At 46.1% G+C, this 20,126-nt stretch overlaps 1 protein-coding gene across 9 annotated transcripts in view; it reads left to right on the forward strand.

Annotated features, from left to right (window-relative positions):
- Positions 1-11,092: 11,092 nt before the first annotated feature.
- The window catches only part of HIPK2 (homeodomain interacting protein kinase 2), a 202,101-nt gene continuing 193,067 nt past the window's right edge, over positions 11,093-20,126 (forward strand). For all 9 annotated transcript variants that reach the window (XM_067042011.1, XM_067042026.1, XM_067042006.1 and 6 more), the window contains exon 1: positions 11,093-11,295. Coding sequence is in view for 6 of the 9 variants with exons in the window: in XM_067042005.1 (XP_066898106.1) it covers positions 11,277-11,295 (19 nt within the window). In the remaining 3 variants the exon portion in view is untranslated. The remainder of the gene's footprint in view (positions 11,296-20,126) is intronic.

A 20,126-nucleotide genomic window follows, 5' to 3' on the forward strand; every position in this document is an offset into this window, starting at 1 on the left:
CTAAGACTGAATTTCATGGGCCTCAGGATCCCATGAGTTACCCTCCTACAGCTCTTGCCCTTTGTCCATCAGAGCATTAATCACACCATACTGTTGTGTGTTGACTTGCCTTTCTCCCCACTAGACCACAAATACCTATCACAGCACCAGGCATATGGCGAGTCCTCTAATGACTGACTAGTGAATGAATAAACGATGTAAAAGAAACTAAGTCACAGAAAGGTTAAGAGATTTGCCCAAGGTCAGACCACAAGTAAAGGCAGGCACTGAACATGGGTTGGCCTAAAGGTCCTTAGCCCCTGCCCAGAGGGTGATGAGCTCGAGGAGCCCCAGGCCTGGGTCTGCCTTGTCGTAGTTGTATTGTTAGTACGGTCATCCCTTGGTCTCCCAGCTCCGGTGTCCGTGGGAGATTGGTTTCAGGGCCCCCCACGGATACCAAAATCTGCGGAGGCTCAAGTCCCTTAGAAATAGAAGTTGCTAACCCTGGTTGTTTGAATCCGAGGAGGAAGACCCCGTGGATATGGAGGGCAACTGTACATACTTGTTGAATGAGAGAGAAATGAAAAGAGGCTAATAAAAGAGAGAGGAAATGAGAGAGAGATTGTAAAGGTAAAGAAAGAGGATAGAAAACAGAGAATGAGGAGAGGAGGAAGGGAAATAAGAAAGAAAACAAGGGAACTCCCTGCCACATGCCTAGACTCAGGGCGGGTACCTTCTGGCCTCACTCACGCCACCAGTATTTACAGAGCCTCTAGTAAGTGCCAGATACTGTTCTAGATTTGGGGGACACATCAGCAAACAAAATAGACAAAGACTCCTGGCTTTTTGGAACTTACATTTAATTTAATTTATTTACTTACTTACTTTTTTGGTTGCGCCATGCCGCTTGTGGGATCTTAGTTCCCCCACCAGGGATTGAACTTGGGCCACTGCAGTGAAAGCTCTGAGTCTTAACCACTGGGCCACCAGGGAATTCCTGGAGTTTACATTTTACTAAGGAGAATCAGACAGTAAAAAATGAACTTAAAAATAAGTAAATAATATATGTTAGAAAATAATAAAAATACTCTGCAGAAAGATAGCAGAATAGGATAAGGGCAGGGATTCTTATCCTGGAGTTCCATACCCACAAGGGGTTCATGGATACAATTCAGAGGATCTGTGAACTTAGATGGGGAAAAAAAAATAACTTCTTTATTTTCATGAACCTTTAATCTTCAAATCTGTAGGCAGCCAACCACAGGAGTAATTGCAATACCTGTGATTTTGTTACCAATGGAAGCCACAGGTATTTTTATATCATATTGACAGTTGTTATGGGTATCTTGAACTATCGTTCATATTCCTCACTACTTTGTAACTATTGGGCCTTCAGTTAGATCTTGTTATTTAATGTATCAATAAAGAAACATATATTTAGTAACTGTATCTCAATGTAATTAGATTCTTTTGTGACCTTATGTATCTTTTTAATACATCTAAAAGCATTTCTCTAAGAAGGGCTACCCAGGCTCCACCAGACTTCCAGGGAGTTCGTGGAACAAAAGTTTAAGAACACTGGGTAAGGGAAACGGGGTGCAGTGAAGGACAGCAGGGGTTGCGGGACAAAGTGGGCAGGGTTGGTCTCATACCTAATGCCCTGTCGAGCCCGTTTCTAATACATGCTCTCCAGGCATGGCCCTGGCTTTGCCCGAAGTTCAGGCTCAGGTGCCCAGTGATGTATTCTTGTTACTCACCAGCCTATCTTCCTGAAGAAAGAACTCTGACCCCTCCCTGCTGCTCACCACCTCCCCCCCTCAGTGGTTATTTAACACAGGGTTTAACGTTCAGGAGTTTGAGTCAGCAAAACAGTGTTGAAAGAACACAAGGAAATTTAAGAATATTAAAAAGAAATCTTACTTTTTGTTGTTGTTCTGCCTTCTGTTGAAACATCCAACTCAACCAGACAAACTAGCTCAAATCAGCCAGGCAGTATATGTCTCCTCAAGAAAAGATAAGCAAATCAGCAGTTTCTGAATGTTGCTTAAGTGTATCACCCACAGCAAACAGAACGTGAGGTGAAGATACTGCCATATTTCAAAAGAAATTCTTTAAAAATTCAAATTTATCTCACACGTACAGTGAAAGTCCTCAGAATTCTATGACAAAAGAACCTTTGTTTGTTTGTTTGTTTGTTTTTTAAATAACCTACACTTTGAGGCTGCTGAAATAGCTTTTCAAAATCTATACATGGACTATGGTTAAAAAACTATCTGGAAATCACAAAATTAAATTCTTCCTTATACAAATTGAGATGCTGTTAGCTATAAGTTACGGGAGCCCCAGCTGAGGGTGGCTTAATAAAGACCTCACTCCTCTCACTTAACAAGATGCTTGGAAATTAGTGGTTCCAAGTCAGTTCATCTCCAAGGTGTCAGGACTCTGGGGTAGCACCTAGTCCTAGAGGAAATCACACAGCCTCTTGAAGGATTAGGTCTTCCCCTTCTGAGTTCCATCCGTTAAACTCTTAGCTTCTCATACCAGTGGCTGCCTGAGACCAGCAGCTGTTGAACTTCCCTGTTATAACTGTATTCTCTAGGGAGTGAATTTAAAATGCAGATTCCCAGGCACTACCCCCAGAGATTCCTGAGTCAGTAGGTTTGGGGTTCCCCCTGAGGAATCTGCATCTTTTAGAAAGCCCCTGTGTGGTTTTGATGCAGGTGACCCAAGGACCACGCTTTGAGAAACACCACCATGTATATATAACCTCTCCCTGTGTGATCTCCCTGCTCCCATGGGATTAGCCACCCATGATATACTGATGACTCAAAAATTTTTTTATCCCCCAGCCCCCTACACCCACTTGGCAACTGAGCATTCCTATCTGAATATCTCATAGGAAGCTTAAACTCAACAGTTCAAAATTGAACTCATTTTCTCCCCACACCTGGCACATATAGAATATGTACCCGAATTCCTTGACTTGGCACCCCTCCCTGACCACTGCTCTTTGTGTTTAGCAGTATTCTGATTGCTTACAGATCCTGGACACACATGCCTTTCTACACACCGTCCCCAAGCCAGAATTCATGCTGCTGGGCACAGATGACCATCTCCCCCCGTCCTATAAACACACTCCTTGCCATTTGTCCCTCTGTGCCAGCTTTTGACCATGTGCATCTTTTAATTGTTGTACTCACCATACTGTATTGTACACTTTACCTGGTAGTTTTGAACTTGAGCTCCTTGAAAAGGGGTTCTGTGGCTTATTCCCTTTGTACTCCCAGCTCCTGCTATAGACTCTAACACATAGTAAGCAATCACTGAACATTTGATGAATGGAATTTCTTGGTGAAAAGAGAGAGAGAGAGAGAGAGAGAGAGAGAGAGAGAGAGAGAGAGAGAGAGAGAAAGGAAGGAAGGAAGGAAGGAAGGAGGGAAAGAAGGAAGAAAGAAAGAAAGAAAGAAAGAAAGAAAGAAAGAAAGAAAGAAAGAAAGAAAGAAAGAAAGAAAGAAAGAAAGAAAGAAAGAAAGAAAGAAAGAAAGAGGAAAGAAAGAAAGAAAAGAAAGGAAGGAAGAAAGAAAGAAAAGAAGGGAGAGAGAGAGAGAAAGGGAGAGAGAGAGAGAAACAAAGGAAGGAAGGAAGGAAGGAAGGAAGGAAGGGAGAGAGAAGGAATGACCAGGAAAGTTGAAGGGAAATTTTAGAAGTGCATTGTTATGAAAAGGGAAGGGATTGATTCAAGAACAATGAAGGGATTAACAGCATCTAACTAATGTTAGTCTGGAGATCAACCAGGGGAGGAGCTGGAAAAGGGCCCTGGATTTGGCATCGAAGAGCTCAGGGCAACATCAGAGCAAAGAGTCAGCCCTGACAGCACTCTGCCATTCCAGTCCATCTCCCTCTGGGGGTTGCCACATAGGGGCAGGCTCTTTCATGCCGGGGGAGGAGACTTTATGATAGAAACTGTGCACAGCACAGAAATGCTCAATCCCGCTGCTTAATCACTGAGCTAGGTTTAACTTGGCTTAACAGGACCCTCGGGCTTTTAAAAGAGCTCTTCCTGTGTCTGCCCTCCTTTCTGCATCCACTCTTGAGCTGGAGGCTTCTCTCTGCTCCATGTCTGCCTAGTTTAGCCAAGTTCAGCCTGGACTGCATGTCAGGCAAACCAAGCTATTACCCATCTTCCCTCATCACAGAAATTTCCCTGCAGGGCTAGATTGCTTCTTTTTCTCCTGCAGATCCACCCTAATCTACCATTCCCGAAACCTCCAACAAAATCACCCTATCTTCTGTGTGTCTGCATCACAGCTTGTTTTACATCCACAGGCTGATTGTGGTTCGGGGTTTTGTGTGTGTTTGTTTCTATAACTCTTTTCTGCCGAATGCCATTCACGCCTCTCTGTGCCTTCCCCGTATCCCCGTTCAGGTGTCTGATCATTTTTCTTCTAGGAGCAGAAGCAGAAAAATGAATGGTTTCCCTCTTCCCCTGATTTTGCGGGTGTAATTCCTCCAAGGCTGCCATTTCCACAATCAGATTGCCTTCGCCCTGCCAAGCCTCACTCTACCCTTTGCCCTTAAAGCCATAGCCCCTGTTTTTCCTGATTTGAATGCAGTGTCCAGCCTTTCACATCCTCTGTGGTATAATGCCCTGCCCCTGAAGCTTTTGTTTAAGGAGTCCTGTAGTTATTAAACATGAGTTCCATGCAAAATGTATCATTTCAGATGATCGAAGGTTTAAAGCAGAATTAGGAAGTAATTTCTTAAGAATAACTAAACTAAAGGCCTGCATTGTGACTTGTTAAGAAACAGAATCATAATAAAGGGGAAAGGAGAGAGAGAAGAAATAATGTGTGGAAGAGGTAGAAGGATACAGAGGAAAAGAAGATGAGACAGATACATTGTCAAAGAGAGAGAGAGGGCTTCCCTGGTGGCACAGTGGTTGAGAATCCACCTGCCAATGCAGGAGACACGGGTTCGTGCCCTGGTCCGGGAAGATCCCACATGCCGCGGAGCAACTAAGCCCGTGAGCCATGGCCGCTAGGCCTGTGCGTCAGGAGCCTGTGCTCTGCAACGGGAGAGGCCACAACAGTGAGAGGCCCGCATACCACAAAAAAAATAAAAAATAAAATAAAATAAAAAGAGAGAGAGAAAAACACACAAAGTGCAAAACGCCAAAAAAGAGGTGAGATCTGGAAATATGAATCCTGAAAAGTGAACTAACTGCCTCCTGCTGGCCACATCCTCAAAGACAAAGCCACAGCCTCCGACCCAGAAATAAGGCCCAGGAAGGCAAATGAGGGCAACGCACACCAAGTCTGAATGAGGTGCAACCTGCAGGGGCATCAGACAGCGAAGTCTTGTTCTCACTCTCACCTGAGAGTGAGAACGAGACACGCACACCGGAATGTATACACCACAAAGAAAAATGTCTCCATCCTGTGACCTCGAGGATATTGTGATGCTGTGCATTTTCACAACTGCAGGCATAAATGAAGAAAAGACCCTTTGTCACTTGTCTTGTGAGCAAAATGAACGTGAAACGAGGTCCAAGCTCCCCCATGTTTACTCTACTGATCCCTGAGAGAGATATTACTCGTGCCATTTTGTAGAAAGGCAGATTCAGAAGAGGTAACTGCTGTAGGTGGTTACTAAATCCTTTCCAGTTCTCTTGCCTTTATTATGTTTCTCAGAGCATACCGAAGTTAAGTGGTCTTTCGGCAACCTAGACTTCTATGTAGTGTAAAATACTGGATTTGTTAAACGAGCTAATATTTGTAAACATCTTAGAACACTGTCTAGGTGCTAATGTGTTTATTAAACAAATAAAATGCTATGCATACTATCTCGAAGCCAAATGTGCTAGCTCCTCGGCTCATCTCACGTCTCACCCTGGACTTTGGTCGTGCTCTGGGTCTGGAATGCTCTCTAGTGCCCTCTTCTGGCGCCTCCCTGACCCTCCTCCCTTCCTCCCATCTCCCCCGATCAAACACTACGCATTCTTTGGAGGCTGAATTTAAGAACCCTACACGTGCCCCATAATTAGTCTCACTAAAGGCACTAATGTAACTCTTGTTGCTCAGTCCTTTGGATGCTCCCCACCCGCGTCTTGTGTGACTCCTGATTAGCACGCAGCACTGCTGACCTCACCTCCCTTTGCAGTGGTCTCTGCCCTAGGATGTCAAGGGATCATCCATCCACGTTTTCCTCCTCCTTCCCTGCTCTCTCCCGTTCTTTTTCCCCTTCCCATCTTTCAAATACTGGTGCCCCCTGGGGCTCCGTCTCAGATTCTCTCCCTTCCTGCTCTCCCGCTCTCCCTCGGTGGAGTTTCGCTGTTGGGTTTATATCCCCCTCTCACCTGACCGCTGTCATTGGAGGGAAGGGAGACAGGCAAGCAGATTCAATCTGTCAAATCATGAAAACGTATCTAAATTCATTTAAATAACGTTTCCCATCTATACGATGCCAAGTATGCTAGCTCAGCTGAACGTTTTCGACTGAAGTTGTGCATCCCATGGGTCAGCTTTGGTCGCGGTGATCTGAAGAGCAGGTTGGGGGGGTTGTCTGTTGGGCTCCATCTTCTTCTTTCATGGGACTCCATTTCCACACCCAAGACGGTTCCCTTCCGGTGGGAAGGAGGCCACCCTCAAGATGTTTCCAGTTGACACTGAAAGAAAGTGAAAAGTGAATGAAAATGAAATGTGAAAAATGAAAATGAAATGAAAATGAAAAAAGTGAAAAGAAAGTGAAAGAAAGAAATGAAGAAAGTGATCTTTCTTCATTTTAATTTGCCTTCTAGCGAGTATATTAGTTTGCGTGGGCTGCCATACTAAAGTACCACCAACCGTGTGGCTTTAACAACCAAAATTAATTTTCTCACAGTTCTGGAGTCTCTGAGATCAAAGCGTAGACAGGGTTGGTTTCTTCTAAGTCCTCCTTGCTTGGCTTGCAGAGGGCCTCCTTCTCCCTGTGTCTTCATGTGGTCTTTCCTCTGGTGTCTCTGTCTTAATTCTCTTTGTATAAGGACCCCAGCTATATTGGATTAATGCCCACCTGAATGACCTCCTTTTAACTTGATTATCTCTTTAAAGAGCCCCATCTCCAAATACAGTCACATTCTGAGGTAGCGGCGGTTCGGGTTTCAACATATGCATTTGGGGAGGACAGAGGAGGTATTCCAGAGAGTGAGACCGCCTAGAATCACTCATGGCTAGACAGCAGCGGGGACGAAGTTAGAGGCAGCTACTAAACATGAATCAGTACGAGACCTGAGCCGAGGGACATCCAAACAAGGATGCCATGGACCTTGCCCAAAGATGCTGCCAGCCCAGTTGTGGGCACAGGTGCCAATACAGAAAAGGAGAGTCAGCCATCTAGACCGGAGTATGCCGAGTCCAATAGAGTGTGTGTGACAGGCAGGAAAAAGAAGAGATTGGTCACAGGGAGGTCTTCATGATAATAAAAACCACCTTTGGGCTTCCCTGGTGGCGCAGCGGTTGGGAATCCGCCTGCCTATGCAGGGGACACGGGTTCGTGCCCCGGTCCGGGAAGATCCCACATGCCGCAGAGCGGCTGGGCCCGTGAGCCATGGCTGCTGAGCCTGCGCGTCCGGAGCCTGTGCTCCGCAACGGGAGAGGCCACAGCAGTGAGAAGCCCGCGTACCGAAAAACAAAACAAAACAAAAAAAACACCTTTCATGGAACTCTACTATCTGCCAGACCTCTGTACAAACTGTCTCTAATCTAATCCCACCCCAGGGTCTGTAGGGAGGACTGTACGAAATAAGTTACACCAAGTTCTTGGTGTTGTGCTTGACACAAGGGAGCATGCTATAAATGGTAGCTATTATTCATTGAACAAATATTCATTGCTGGAGATATAACGTCAACCAAGATGGTCTCTGCCCCCATTGAGCTTACAGTTTAGAGATGCATTATCCAATATGGTAGCCACTAGCCATATGTTGGCTATTAAAATCAGTTAAAATGAAAAATTCAGTTCCTCAGTCACACCAGCCACATTTAATGCACTCCAGAGCCACAAATGGTTACATTCCCAGCACTGCATAAAATTCTATTAGATAGTCCTGGAAAGGGGATGAGAGATAATACCTGTATGGTAAAGGTCATTATAGAGACTTATAGGTACAAGGGAAGAATATTATTATTGTTACTATTCTCATTATAATCAAGATGCAGAAACTGAAGATCAGAGAGGTTAAATAATTTGATCAAGTTCACACAGCTACTAAGTGGAAGAGCTGGGATGGGAACCAAGTCTGTCTAAATCTCATGCTACCTCAGGCCATTTTGTGGAGGAAATGAGTCAGGCACAGGTGGACTCTGGTTAAAGAGAGAAGATGGAGAAGGCATCCTCGGTGGGAAAGCAGCAGCTTGGACAAAGACACAAAGGCACAGCTGGGCAAGGTTGGGAGAGGATCACGAGTAAACCAGTCTGGCTGGAGAGGCAGGGACTTGCTGAACTCATGTGCTTAGAAAGGTAAGTCGGAGCCTGCCTGCCTTGATTCAGAGCCAAAGAGCTAGGCAACTCAGCCCTTTGTGCACAGGTTGACTCCGTGAAGGTTGTTAGCAGGAGCATGGCATAGTCAAAACTGTACGTTTTGAAGGTGGAAGTGCTCAGGGTGAACTGGGCTGAGGACCAGGAGAGGATGGCAGGGGGATAGAAGAAAGGGAATGAATGAATGGTATGAAGCAAAGAACACCAGAGTGGGAGCCAGGAGCTTGACCCTAAGATTGACTGATTGATTGATTTTTGTTTTCTCCCTTTAAAAAAAATTTTTTTATTGGAGTATAGTTGCTTTACAATGTTGTGTTAGTTTCTACTGTACGGCAAAGTGAATCAGCTATACGTATACATATATCCCCTCTTTTTTCATTTCCTTCCCATTTAGGTCACCGCAGAGCATTGAGTAGAGTTTCCTGTGCTATACAGTAGGTTCTCATTCGTTTTCTGTTTTATACATAGTATCAATAGTGTATATATGTCAGTCCCAATCTCCCAATTCATCCCACCCCACCCCTTCCCCCTTGGTATCCATATGTTTGTTCTCTACGTCTGTGTCTCTATTTCTGCTTTGTAAATAAGATTGTCTATACCATTTTTTTTCAGATTCCACACATATGCATTAATATACGATATTTGTTTTTCCTCTTTCTTACTTCACTCCTTATAACAGTCTCTAAGTCCATCCACATCTCTACAAATGACCCAATTTCATTCCTTTTTATGGCTGAGCAATATTCCATTGTATATATGTACCACATCTTCTTTATCCATTCCTCTGTCAATGCACATTTAGGTTGCTTCTGTGTCTTGGCTATCGTAAATAGCACTGCAGTGAACACTGGGGTGCATATATCTTTTTGGACTATGGTTTTCTCCAGATATATGCCCAGGAGTGGGATTACTGGATCATACGATAGTTCTGTTTTTAGTTTTTAAAGGAATCTCCATACTGAACTCTAAGATTTAATACTGTGTTAACACGGGGCAATATACTTCATTTCCCTGGGCCTCATCTTTTCAATTCTAAAAGGGCATGGCTGGCCCACATGATCTCTGAGACCGCCCTTTAGCAATGGTAATCTAGGATTCTGCAAATGTGAGTGACATTAGGCCAAGAGAAGCTGTGCAAAGTGTAGCCCTGAATATAGGGGCAAGGAAGACGGCAGAGTCAAAGGTCATCCTGAGACAAAGGGGGAATGATGTGCTACTAAGAAAACGAGGTAAGTGTGTGAAAGGGCTTGTCTTTGGGGTTTTTTGTGGGGGGCGGGTGACAGGGTATGGAGGTTGGAAAGGACAAGAGGTAGTGGGAAAATAATGGGTTTGTTCATTATTTTACATTCCCCAAATACAGATTTCAAACTTTTGACCTATGACCCACAGCAGGAAATACAACTTGTATCGTGGTCCACCACAGTTGTCCAGTATATGTAACCGAAACAAAAGGTTTATGAAATAAACAGTTACTCTTACTAAGGGCAATGGGTCTAATCTTTTCTATTCTAGTACATTTCATTTCTTTAAAAAGCTGCTTGCCATCCACTGAATATCTTTTATGATCAATCTATGTGTCACTGATTAAGAGGAGGCTCCAGTCTTCTTAAGTTAGGGGCGATGGCAGGGCATCCCATCACAGAATCCAAGAAGAAGCTGCAGCAGTGAACTGGCGAGGCTTCGGGCTGGGGAGAGCCTGGAGCGTGTTTAGTTGAAGCCCCGTTCGGAGAGAGCGTTGAGGCAGGTACAGGGAACCACCCGTCCAGGTTATGGGGGTTGGGGGGGGGGTGCCCTCAGGACACCGTAGGCGTGAGGAGCGGGCGGAAACCCGATTCCCGCAGGAATCCAGCGACCACCCGGGGGCTGCATTTCTTAAGCGTGCTCGGAATGGCTTCTGCATCTCTGACCTCATTTGGATTTCAAAAGCTCCACCGCTTACTCATCCTCCCCCCGAGGACGGCGTGCGCCCACTCCTCCATTCATTCATCGCACACCGATCTCAGGGAGCGCCAACCAGGTGCGAGAAGGGCGAGCCGCTGCCGGCCGGGGCTCCCCTTCTGGTCTGTTCCCCCTCCCGCCCAGCTCGCGCGCACACACATAAAGTTCTGGCTGCTACCCCTGCGGACCGGCTCCCCTTTGCCTATCAGAGCTGAAGCGTGTGCACACCGGGCCGCGCCGAGCCTCCTTGGCCTCGCCGAGCCTCCCTGGCCTCCCCCGCTCCTGCCCTCGGCTCGGCCTTCCCCGCCTCGCATCCGTGCCATCGGCGCTCGATTGCGCGCGGAATCCGCTCTCCGGGCTCGCTCGCTCGCTCGCTCGCTCGCTCGCGCTCGGCCGCCGCTCCCGCCCCCGCCCCCCGCCCCTCCCCCGGCTCCTCCCGCCCCTCCTCCGCCTCCCGTGCAACTTTTGCCGAAGCCCCCACACACAGCCATGCTGAGCTGAGCCCCGGCCGGGGACTGGCCGCGCGCTGCCCGCCCCGGCTCCCGCCCCACAGCGGACCCGCTCGGGGGCCGCGGCCGCTTGGCCCTCGGCCTCGGCCGCTGCGCCCGCCCGGCCGCCTCGGAGCCCCGCGCAGGGCCCGGGCCGCGGCGGCGGCGGCGGCGGCGCCCGGCCCCCTCCCCCGGCGCCGGCCAAGTGAGGCGGTGATGCGGGCGCTGGCGGCCCCGGCTGCGCGGAGAGCGGAGACACAGGCTCAAGATGGCAGATTCCGACTGAGGCTGGGGGGGCCGAGCTCGCGCGCCGCGTTCCCTTCTCCGTTGCCATGAATCGCGGACACCCCGGCCCCGATGGCCCCCGTGTACGAAGGTAAGCGGCGCCGGCCCGCCGACCCCGCTCGCCCCGCGCCGCCTGGCCGCCGCGGCCCCCGCAGCTTTGTTCTGCCCGCCGCCCCTCGCCGGGCAGCCCCCGGGCCCGCAGCCCCCGGGCGCCCGGCCTCCGCGCCCCACCCCCGGGGCTCGAACCGGCTGCCCGCCCCCTCCACGCCGCCCCCACCCTCGCCCAGCGAACGGCCGGGATCCGGAATCGAACAGATCTTATTTCCAGGGTGGAGAAAGAGGCGGGGGGGTCGTTGGTGGGTGCGAGGGTGGGCTCCTGGCCGAAGAAAAGAAATTAGGAGGGGGCGCCGGGGAAAAGACAGACCCATGACGGTGCTCTTTATTTATTTGGAATAAATAAAGGTGATACGGTGTAGCTTTCCTCCTCCCCCCTCCCCCAAACAAAATTACCTTTAAGATGATGTGCTTTCCACTCTGTCCTCGCAGCTCCCTTCCCATGTCCCTCTACTCCCACCCCACGCTCCTTTATTCTTCGCGAGCCTCTGATTTTGGGGGGCTGTCGGGTCGGAATGTACGGGGCTAGGTGATGAGAGGGGGTAGAGAGGAAAAGTCCATTTCAGACCCAGGCAGAACAATGCAGTAGGCTAAAATCTCCCCGCATTAGCGTGTGTAAGGGAAAAATGTAGTTTAGGTTTTCAAGTCGGGGAGGCAGCCAAGACGTCTTTCGTCTCGATCGGTCTGGGTAAACCTGCGTCGTGCACCTTCACCTGGCGTCGGGTCCTTTTTCTGATCTGTCTTTAGCAAGAAAGAAAGGAACGGAAGGCACGAGCGCTACGTTGTCCCCTGCACTCCCTCTCTCTTTCGTTTCTCTTCAGTCAGTTCTGTCAGCTTCCAGGCAGAAATCAAACTGGAATCAACTAAGTTTTTACACTTCGGTGTGTTTTTTGTGTGCTTGTAGTAGGAGGAATTTTGAACCAAAGGGTGCCTGATTTTTTTTTCAGTCGTTTTCATCGTGAAAATGTTTTCTCGTGCAATCACTGAAGTAGCAGCCTTTACATACTTTTAGCGTCGGTCCATCCGGCTTTCTTTCGGTTTTGTTCAGATATTCTGTGGATGAAATAGCAAATGAGAGGGGCAGGGGTTTGTGGGGGAACAGAGAGGAGGGGCGAGGAGATTTTAATCCTCTGTAAATCCGGAGAGCCGTCCTGGCGAGTGAGACAGGGAACGCATTAATAGTTTTATCTCTGTTATAAAGGCAGATTAAAAAAAAAAAACTTATCTGAAAAGAAAATCTGTTATTAGTTCCAGGGCTCCAAATGAATTAGGTTTCTGGATGGAATAAAGTTACCAGTCAGGTCCTGGATAACGAGGCTGTAAATAACCTATGGACTGTAAATATTTTTTTTTCAGACTCTCTTAGAAACAAAGGGGCCTGTTTAGAAGGCAACAGAGAGATGTTATTCCAGGGGCTTTCCTCTTTGATTCTGAAGAACACAAGGTCCATTTAACCATTCAACAAAACAAAACGAAATTTCTGATCACTCCACCAGGCAGAAAAGAGCGAGCCGGTGGCTCTGTGAACACGCTAGGGGGACCCAGTCGGGCGTTCATTGTTTGTCTGTGTCTCTGGGAGGGGGCTACAGTCAATGCTTCCACTGTCTGTGGAGTGTTAAAATGAAACAATTTTCTCTTTATTAAGTACCTCTTTTGAGACTCCCTCTGCTGGACACTCCGGGTGAGCGCTGGAGAAGGAACTTGGCATGGAATTCAGAACTATAGTGAAGGGCTGATTTCCCTTTTCACAAGGGGCTGGGTATGCGGGTTGGGATGTATTTAGTCAACTTTGTGGAAAGCCATCCTGGGAACTGTGCCGTTCTCCTCCTGTCCCTTGCATTCTAAATCCATGTGGAATGTAGGCCATACCCCCGAGGCCAAGACTTGGCACTCCTGTTCTTCCGGCAGTGCTCTTCTAGTGCATGACACCAGATAAAAGACCTGTGGGTGTGTAAGACGTTGTGTGTAAGAATCATCACCGATCTCAAAGGTCTCAGGAGCTCACTTTTTAAATTTGCAAGCCTGCCGTCTGTGTCCCAGGTGACCCGCGTGGTCAGCCCTGTCCAGCCTGGGTCTGCCTAAGTCTTGTCTGTGTGCTCTCTTAGTTATTCCTGTGCCTTGTGCCCTTTGATTCTGAGACAGTGTCTGCATACCTTTGTAATTCTTCTCCTAGTCTTCTCACCCCTCCTCATGCAGTCCCAGCTTCACTCTGCACGAGCTTAGGTCTGGGTCTTGTTTGAAAGAGACTGTGTTGGTCATGCTCTAAAACAGACAGGTGACCTCTATAATCAGGCCTTGTATTGCGGAGCCCACATTCCCGTCCTGCTGTGAGTGCCTCTAAGACTCCAGTGACCTCCTTTTCCCCTCATTGGTGACGTCTGCTTGATTTAGCGAACCTGATTTTTACCGTACCCCCATCAGAGCACGTGGACTCCTTGTGTGTATCCTGAAGGAGCAGGGCTTTTCCTGTGGAATTCTCCAAGAGGAGTGATTTCTAATAGTTTTAAGCTACTGAAAGATTGAACATGGGGTTCTCAGGAGAAGAATAATGACAGGTGAGGCAGTTCAGCTGGAATTCAGGGGTGTACTCATTTGTTTAAGTGGGGTGCAGTTGCCCTAAGCTGGGATTTGGTGTGAAGGCCCGAGTGCATTAGTGGAGCATTCTGAGCTGCCAGGTTTTTAGAGAGAAATGCTTTGTTGGAAACAGGGTATGTTTGATAATACAAATTAATGGGTAGGAAAGTATAATCAGTCTTCTGTGACTTGCTTTTAAGGATAAGTTTATAAATAGCACATTAGTTTTCAATGGCTTGGTACTGATCAAGTTAAACTTCTTTAAAAAGGTTTATTTTCTTTAGAAGGTTAAACATTCGCCTTGCAATTATGTTTACTCCATCAACTTGCTTAGCAAGGCTTTTTCCAATATGTAGTGCAAAGGCCAACCACAAAGGTCTGTAGTGCCGTAGGTTCTGAATTAGAGGACCCTAAATCCCACGTTAATTGTGTTCCACTGTCCCTGGGCTGTGCCATGTCCACTAGTGTTGGCTTATACAGTCAGAGTTCCCAAAACTGTAGCACGGAAGTCTCTCATCAGATGGGCCTGAAGACATCTACCAAGAAGTGGATTCTGAATCATCTTCCATCCATTAAAAGAATTTGATGACACATGTTCAAAAATATCTTCTCCTGTGTTTATGTTTTATATTTTTAAAATGAGGAAGTATAAATATTGTTTTCATTCTCACCACATTTGAGGAATGAATCAAGGCTTATTAATTTTATCCCTGATCCTGGACAGTGTGGTATGATACTTGAATCAGAGAAACCTGGGGTTTGAATCTAGCTAAATGGCTTTGGGGCATGTTACTTAACTTCTCTGAGCTTTTTTTTTTAAAGCCTTGTTCGGTTGTGCCAGGGCTCCATTAGAAGCGAGTACAGGTAAAGCGCTTGGCTGCAGCAGGCATTTTCTCAGTGCGTGTTAAATCCCTCTAGCTTTTGAGCTGCTTACAGGCATGACGACTCCAGGGAAAGAATAACCCACAAATAGTTTAGAAAACCAATAATAGCAACATTCCAATTATTGATCTCCTGCTATTCCTTTTCCAGTTTGGGCACCAGCAACAATAAACCCCCTATGGCCCCAGAAGAAAGAGCCTTTTTTGACCCCCTCTGTGACTTTTCTAGACTCTTTATTCCCACTGAGCTTCTGCTGGTTTCAGGTAGAGGATTTCTCTTCTCTAGTGGCACATTTGATGCCACTTTAAAAATGAGGCAACAAGCCGTTAGAACAGAGTTTCAGGGGCTGCAGCTGTGCCTCTGGGAAAGTATCCCAAAGTATGAAAGATAATCTTTGCCCTTAATCAGGATCCATTCGTAACCCAGGCAGCAGGCCAGGAGAGGGAGCGCCCAGAGGTGGCTTCCCTACCAAGGGCTCCTCAGAGGGGAGGCACCCGCTGCACCACGAGCCAGGCTCTGGATCAGTGCACCAAACCTAATTTTCCTACAGAAGAAAATTTGGTGCTTTATGCAAGTTGCAGCTGCTCATATTCTTCGTATTTTATTTTTATTTATTAATTATTATTATTATTTTATTTTATTTATTTATTGGCTGCATTGGGTCTTCGTTGCTGCACGCGGGCTTTCTCTAGGTGCAGCGAGCGGGGACTACTCTTTGTTGCTGCGCGCGGGCCTCTCATTGCGGTGGCTTCTCTTGTTGCGGAGCGCGGGCTCTAGGCGCGCCAGCTTCAGTAGCTGTGGCACGCAGGCGCTAGAGCTCAGGCTCAGTAGTTGTGGCGCACGGGTTCAGTAGTTGTGACCCGTGGGTTCAGTAGTTGTGGCTCGTGGGCTCTAGAGCGCAGGCTCAGTAGTTGTGGCGCACAGGCTTAGTTGCTCCGCAGCATGTGGGATCTTCCCGGACCAGGGCTCGAACCCGTGTCCCCTGCATTGGCAGGCGGATTCTTAACCACTGAGCCACCAGGGAAGTCCCTGTGTTTTATTTTTTATGTTTCTTTATTTCTCTCTTCCTTCCTCCCGTAGAGACCAATCTTAAAGGAACCGCCTTTGAGGTGTATATGGAACAAAATAGTGACGATCGGGAGGGTATGATACATGAATATTTTTTATTGTTCTCTGAACGTGTCATTTGCCAATGCTTTCTGGTGGTCTTATGATGACAATTCAGGCTCTTCGGGTTGCTATCAAAGGCGAGGTTCAGAAGAATGCCAGCAGATGTCATATAACCTCTGATGGAGTGTAAACTTGAAAGGCCCAAACTCATAATAGTTCCATTTTGTATGGCAATACCCTGTTGGGGGTGGGGGAGGGATTGGAGGTAGAGAAAGAAAATGGAAAACCTGGAATATAGAAAGGTCTTATTTTTCCTCTAAAAGAAACCAAGATGCCTGAAGTTAATGGCAGTAATTGCGACTTAGACCCCACTTAGTTTGTGGCACATGCTCTACCCGCATTGACTCCCTTGTCCTCCTAACAGCCACAAAATAGGCACCGTCACGCCCACTTTACAGGCAGGGCACGTCTTTAAAACATCCATTTCACAAACGTTTATGCAGGGTCCCTGTCCTCGAGTTCAGGGTGCATGGGAAGTGAAAGTCAAAGCTAAGCGTGAGCTCACCGGACCGTGGTCTGACTCAAGATGGAATGCCTTTAATGTGTGTGTGTGCGTGCACACACCCTCGCGTCGGTTCTTAGTTCTTACGTGCTCATGTTTCTTGAGTTATAAAGGGAAGACCGCACTTCTCTATTTTCTCTTGAAATATTTTCTTTATTTGGAATCAAAAAAGTATTTCTGAATGTAGAAAATAGCAATTACAAATTTCCTTAGAAATATCCCTGGAAATTACCATCTCTCATTTGCAGAAGAGTCCATCTTCCTCTTTCATTACGTACATCTTATATCTTTGTAAACACATTACACTTCTAATTTGCACATGCTGCTCAGAGACTTTCTGTTTTTGGCATTTGGCGTTACCAGCTCTGTTGCCAGTGGACCCATTGATCTTACGTGGCTGTCAGAGAATTAATTCCTGGCTTTGTTGCCTGGCTGAGATCTTTAATTCCAGGTAGTTTTGTGGTACTTATCGGTGGGGATATAGATCGAGTGGTCACTCAGATCCCTCAGGGAAGGACGTTGTAGAAAAAGAAAACCTAGCTCCAGCTGTTGGGAGCGTGGAGCCCAGAGCAGGAAAAGACCTTGGGAGAATTTAGTCTGACAAACAGAATGCAGCTGACATAAGTCATAAAAAAAAAAAGTTGAACTGTTCTCAAAAGAAGAGGAGAGAGTGCACAGAAGAATCTTGACGATTCGGTGTAATTCATCCAGGTTTAGAAAGGACAGTTCGTCAAATTCTTTAGAGGTTCTGAGTCAGCAAAAGCCATACCTGTTTTTCCAGGTTCTCTACGAGTAAGTGAGGTGTTCATGTGAGTGGCTACAAGTCAGACTTGCAGCCCGTATTCCTCCATCTTTGGTCTAGAGCCACTGGAAAAGGCAAAAGATATGATGGGCAAAGCCATTCAACTTGTACTTTGCCATTAGAAAGTAAGCTAGTGCAATAGTTGCCAATAAAAAAAAGCAGCAAACTTTTAAAAAAATATCTTTATTGGAGTATAATTGCTTTACAATGGTGTGTTAGTTTCTGCTTTATAACAAAGTGAATCAGTTATACATATACATATGTCCCCATATCTCTTCCCTCTTGCATCTCCCTCCCTCCCACCCTCCCTATCCCACCCCTCTAGGTGGTCACAAAGCACCGCGCTGATCTCCCTGTGCTATGCAGCTGCTTCCCACTACCTATTTTACATTTGGTAGTGTATATATGTCCATGCCACTCTCTCTCTTCTTCCCAGCTTACCCTTCCCCCTCCCCGTATCCTCAAGTCCATTCTCTAGTAGGTCTGCATCTTTATTCCCATCTTGCCCCCGGGTTCTTCATGACCATTTTTTTTTAGATTCCATATATATGTGTTAGCATACGGTGTTTGTTTTTCTCTTTCTGACTTACTTCACTCTGTATGACAGACCTAGGTCCATCCAACTCACTACAAATAGTTCAACTTTGTTTCTTTTTATGGCTGAGTAATATTCCATTGTATATATGTGTCACATTTTCTTTATCCATTCTTCTGTCGATGGACACTTAGGTTGCTTCCATGTCCTGGCTATTGTAAATAGAGCTGCAATGAACATTTTGGTACACGACTCTTTTTGAATCATGGTTTTCTCAGGGTATATGCCCAGTAGTGGGATTGCTGGGTCGTATGGTAGTTCCATTTTTAGTTTTTTAAGGAACCTCCATACTGTTCTCCACAGTGGCGGTATCAATTTACATTCCCACCAACAGTGCAAGAGGGTTCCCTTTTCTCCACACCCTCTCCAGCATTTATTGTTTGTAGATTTTTTGATGATGGCCATTCTGACCAGTGTGAGATGATATCTCATTGTACTTTTGATTTGCATTTCTCTAATGATTAATGATGTTGAGCATTCTTTCATGTGTTTGTTGGCAATCTGTATATCTTCTTTGGAGAAATGTCTATTTAGGTCTTCTGCCCATTTTTGGGTTGGGTTGTTTGTTTTTTTTTGTTATTGAGCTGTATGAGCTGCTTGTAAATTTTGGAGATTAATCCTTTGTCAGTTGCTTCATTTGCAAATATTTTCTCCCATTCTGAGGGTTCTCTTTTGGTCTTGTTTATGGTTTCCTTAGTAGCAAACCTGTAAAACTGCAAAATAATTTTGTGCTTTTACATCCACTTATTTCTAAACACGGCATTTAAGAGATTTGTAGTGTTTTTGAAAGTGGCCTGTTTTAGCAATTCTTGCCTAACTTATTTTGCTCTAGTAGGTTCTGATTAATTAAATGCCACCGTGTTTAAGTAGAATTAAGATTGATTGACTCTTGCATGTGCTAATGCTGTAGACTTTATAAAACCTTCATTGTCACAGAAAGAATGCAGTTTAATGTATGAGTGGACAAGGGCATTTCCCCCCAGGTTGTGGTGTCCATCCTCAGTGAAAGATCACTGTAGAACCTGCCGTAACATTGGGTTATGACACTTTGGATTCACATAGTTACAGATTGCATTCTGATGAAATAAGGTTTTTTTTCCCCCTATATTTTTTACCATTTTCCTCTAGATCAATATTACCCTTTTGATTCAACCTATGGAGTGGTTATTCACAAATTAAATTAATTTTCCAAGGGCTCATCATAAGAAAAGTGATCCATCATGCCAGTTCTGTATAGAACTTCTAGTTTCATAGCACTAAGGAAGCAAATTTTAATGCTATGTGTGTCTGGAATCCTTTTAAAAGTCACATGGTAAGGCAATTTGGAAAACTCTTGTTCATTGCTTGTTATGGAAGTTTGATCTTTTTTCCCCTAATGAAGAATTTACAGAGCTCTGACAAAAAGCAGCATGTAAGTTCTTAAAATTGTGCAGAAAGGCAGCAAGTTACACCCTCCCGAGTTCTGTGTCATTGCACCTACTCAACCAGAATCCAGGCTGATAGCAGGAGCTTCTGCAGGAAAGTGAATTTCAGGGGAACTCGTAAGGGGGGCGGGGATCGGGGGTCACACACCCCTGAGGCAGGTACATTTGAAGCTCCAGCACACTGTGATCGCTGTTATTCATTAAGGATGACCTGCACCATCAGGAAGAGATTAATCAATATTCATTATGTTCTGTTAACTGAGACTGGGAGTTTCTCTAATGTATTACAGAAATGTTTCCATAAGAAAATGGTTAAAATAAAGAAACTCTTTCATTTAATTATACCATGACTTACTCCCCAAAAAGGATTTAAGGCCTCTTAAAGGGTTAAGTTACTGGAAGAGGGGAAAATTAATTTATATAGATCAATTCTGTGGATCGACCTATTTCCAAAGATGTCGGATAAGTGAGGTTTTCCTATCCAGAGCGACAACAGAAACAGTCAAAGCTCTTGTGCTGGTGTAGCCAGGTGAACAAGCAGAGTGCATAATGGAATTCATTTGCAAGGTCATGTTTGCTTGGCTGGAGTGGTGAGCACAAAATAGATCAGCAGCCGGGAACGGTAAGTGTTTGGGATCAGTTGTTGAAAGGCGTAAAACGGGTTCTAATTCGAGAGACATTTTGTGGTGTGGAAAAGGGGACCAGTATAATCAAAATGATACTTGAACAAGTTAATTTTTTTCCTGGCCTGGATGTAATAGAGGGGATGAGGCAGCAGAGGGCGAGCCACGTGTTGCGGGGGCGGGGGGGGGGGGGGGGGGGGCGGCGAGCTCGCCCTGGTGATGGAGCTGGGCTGTTG

The sequence above is a fragment of the Kogia breviceps genome, chromosome 9 (assembly GCF_026419965.1).
Source record: "Kogia breviceps isolate mKogBre1 chromosome 9, mKogBre1 haplotype 1, whole genome shotgun sequence".
NCBI lineage: Eukaryota > Metazoa > Chordata > Mammalia > Artiodactyla > Physeteridae > Kogia > Kogia breviceps.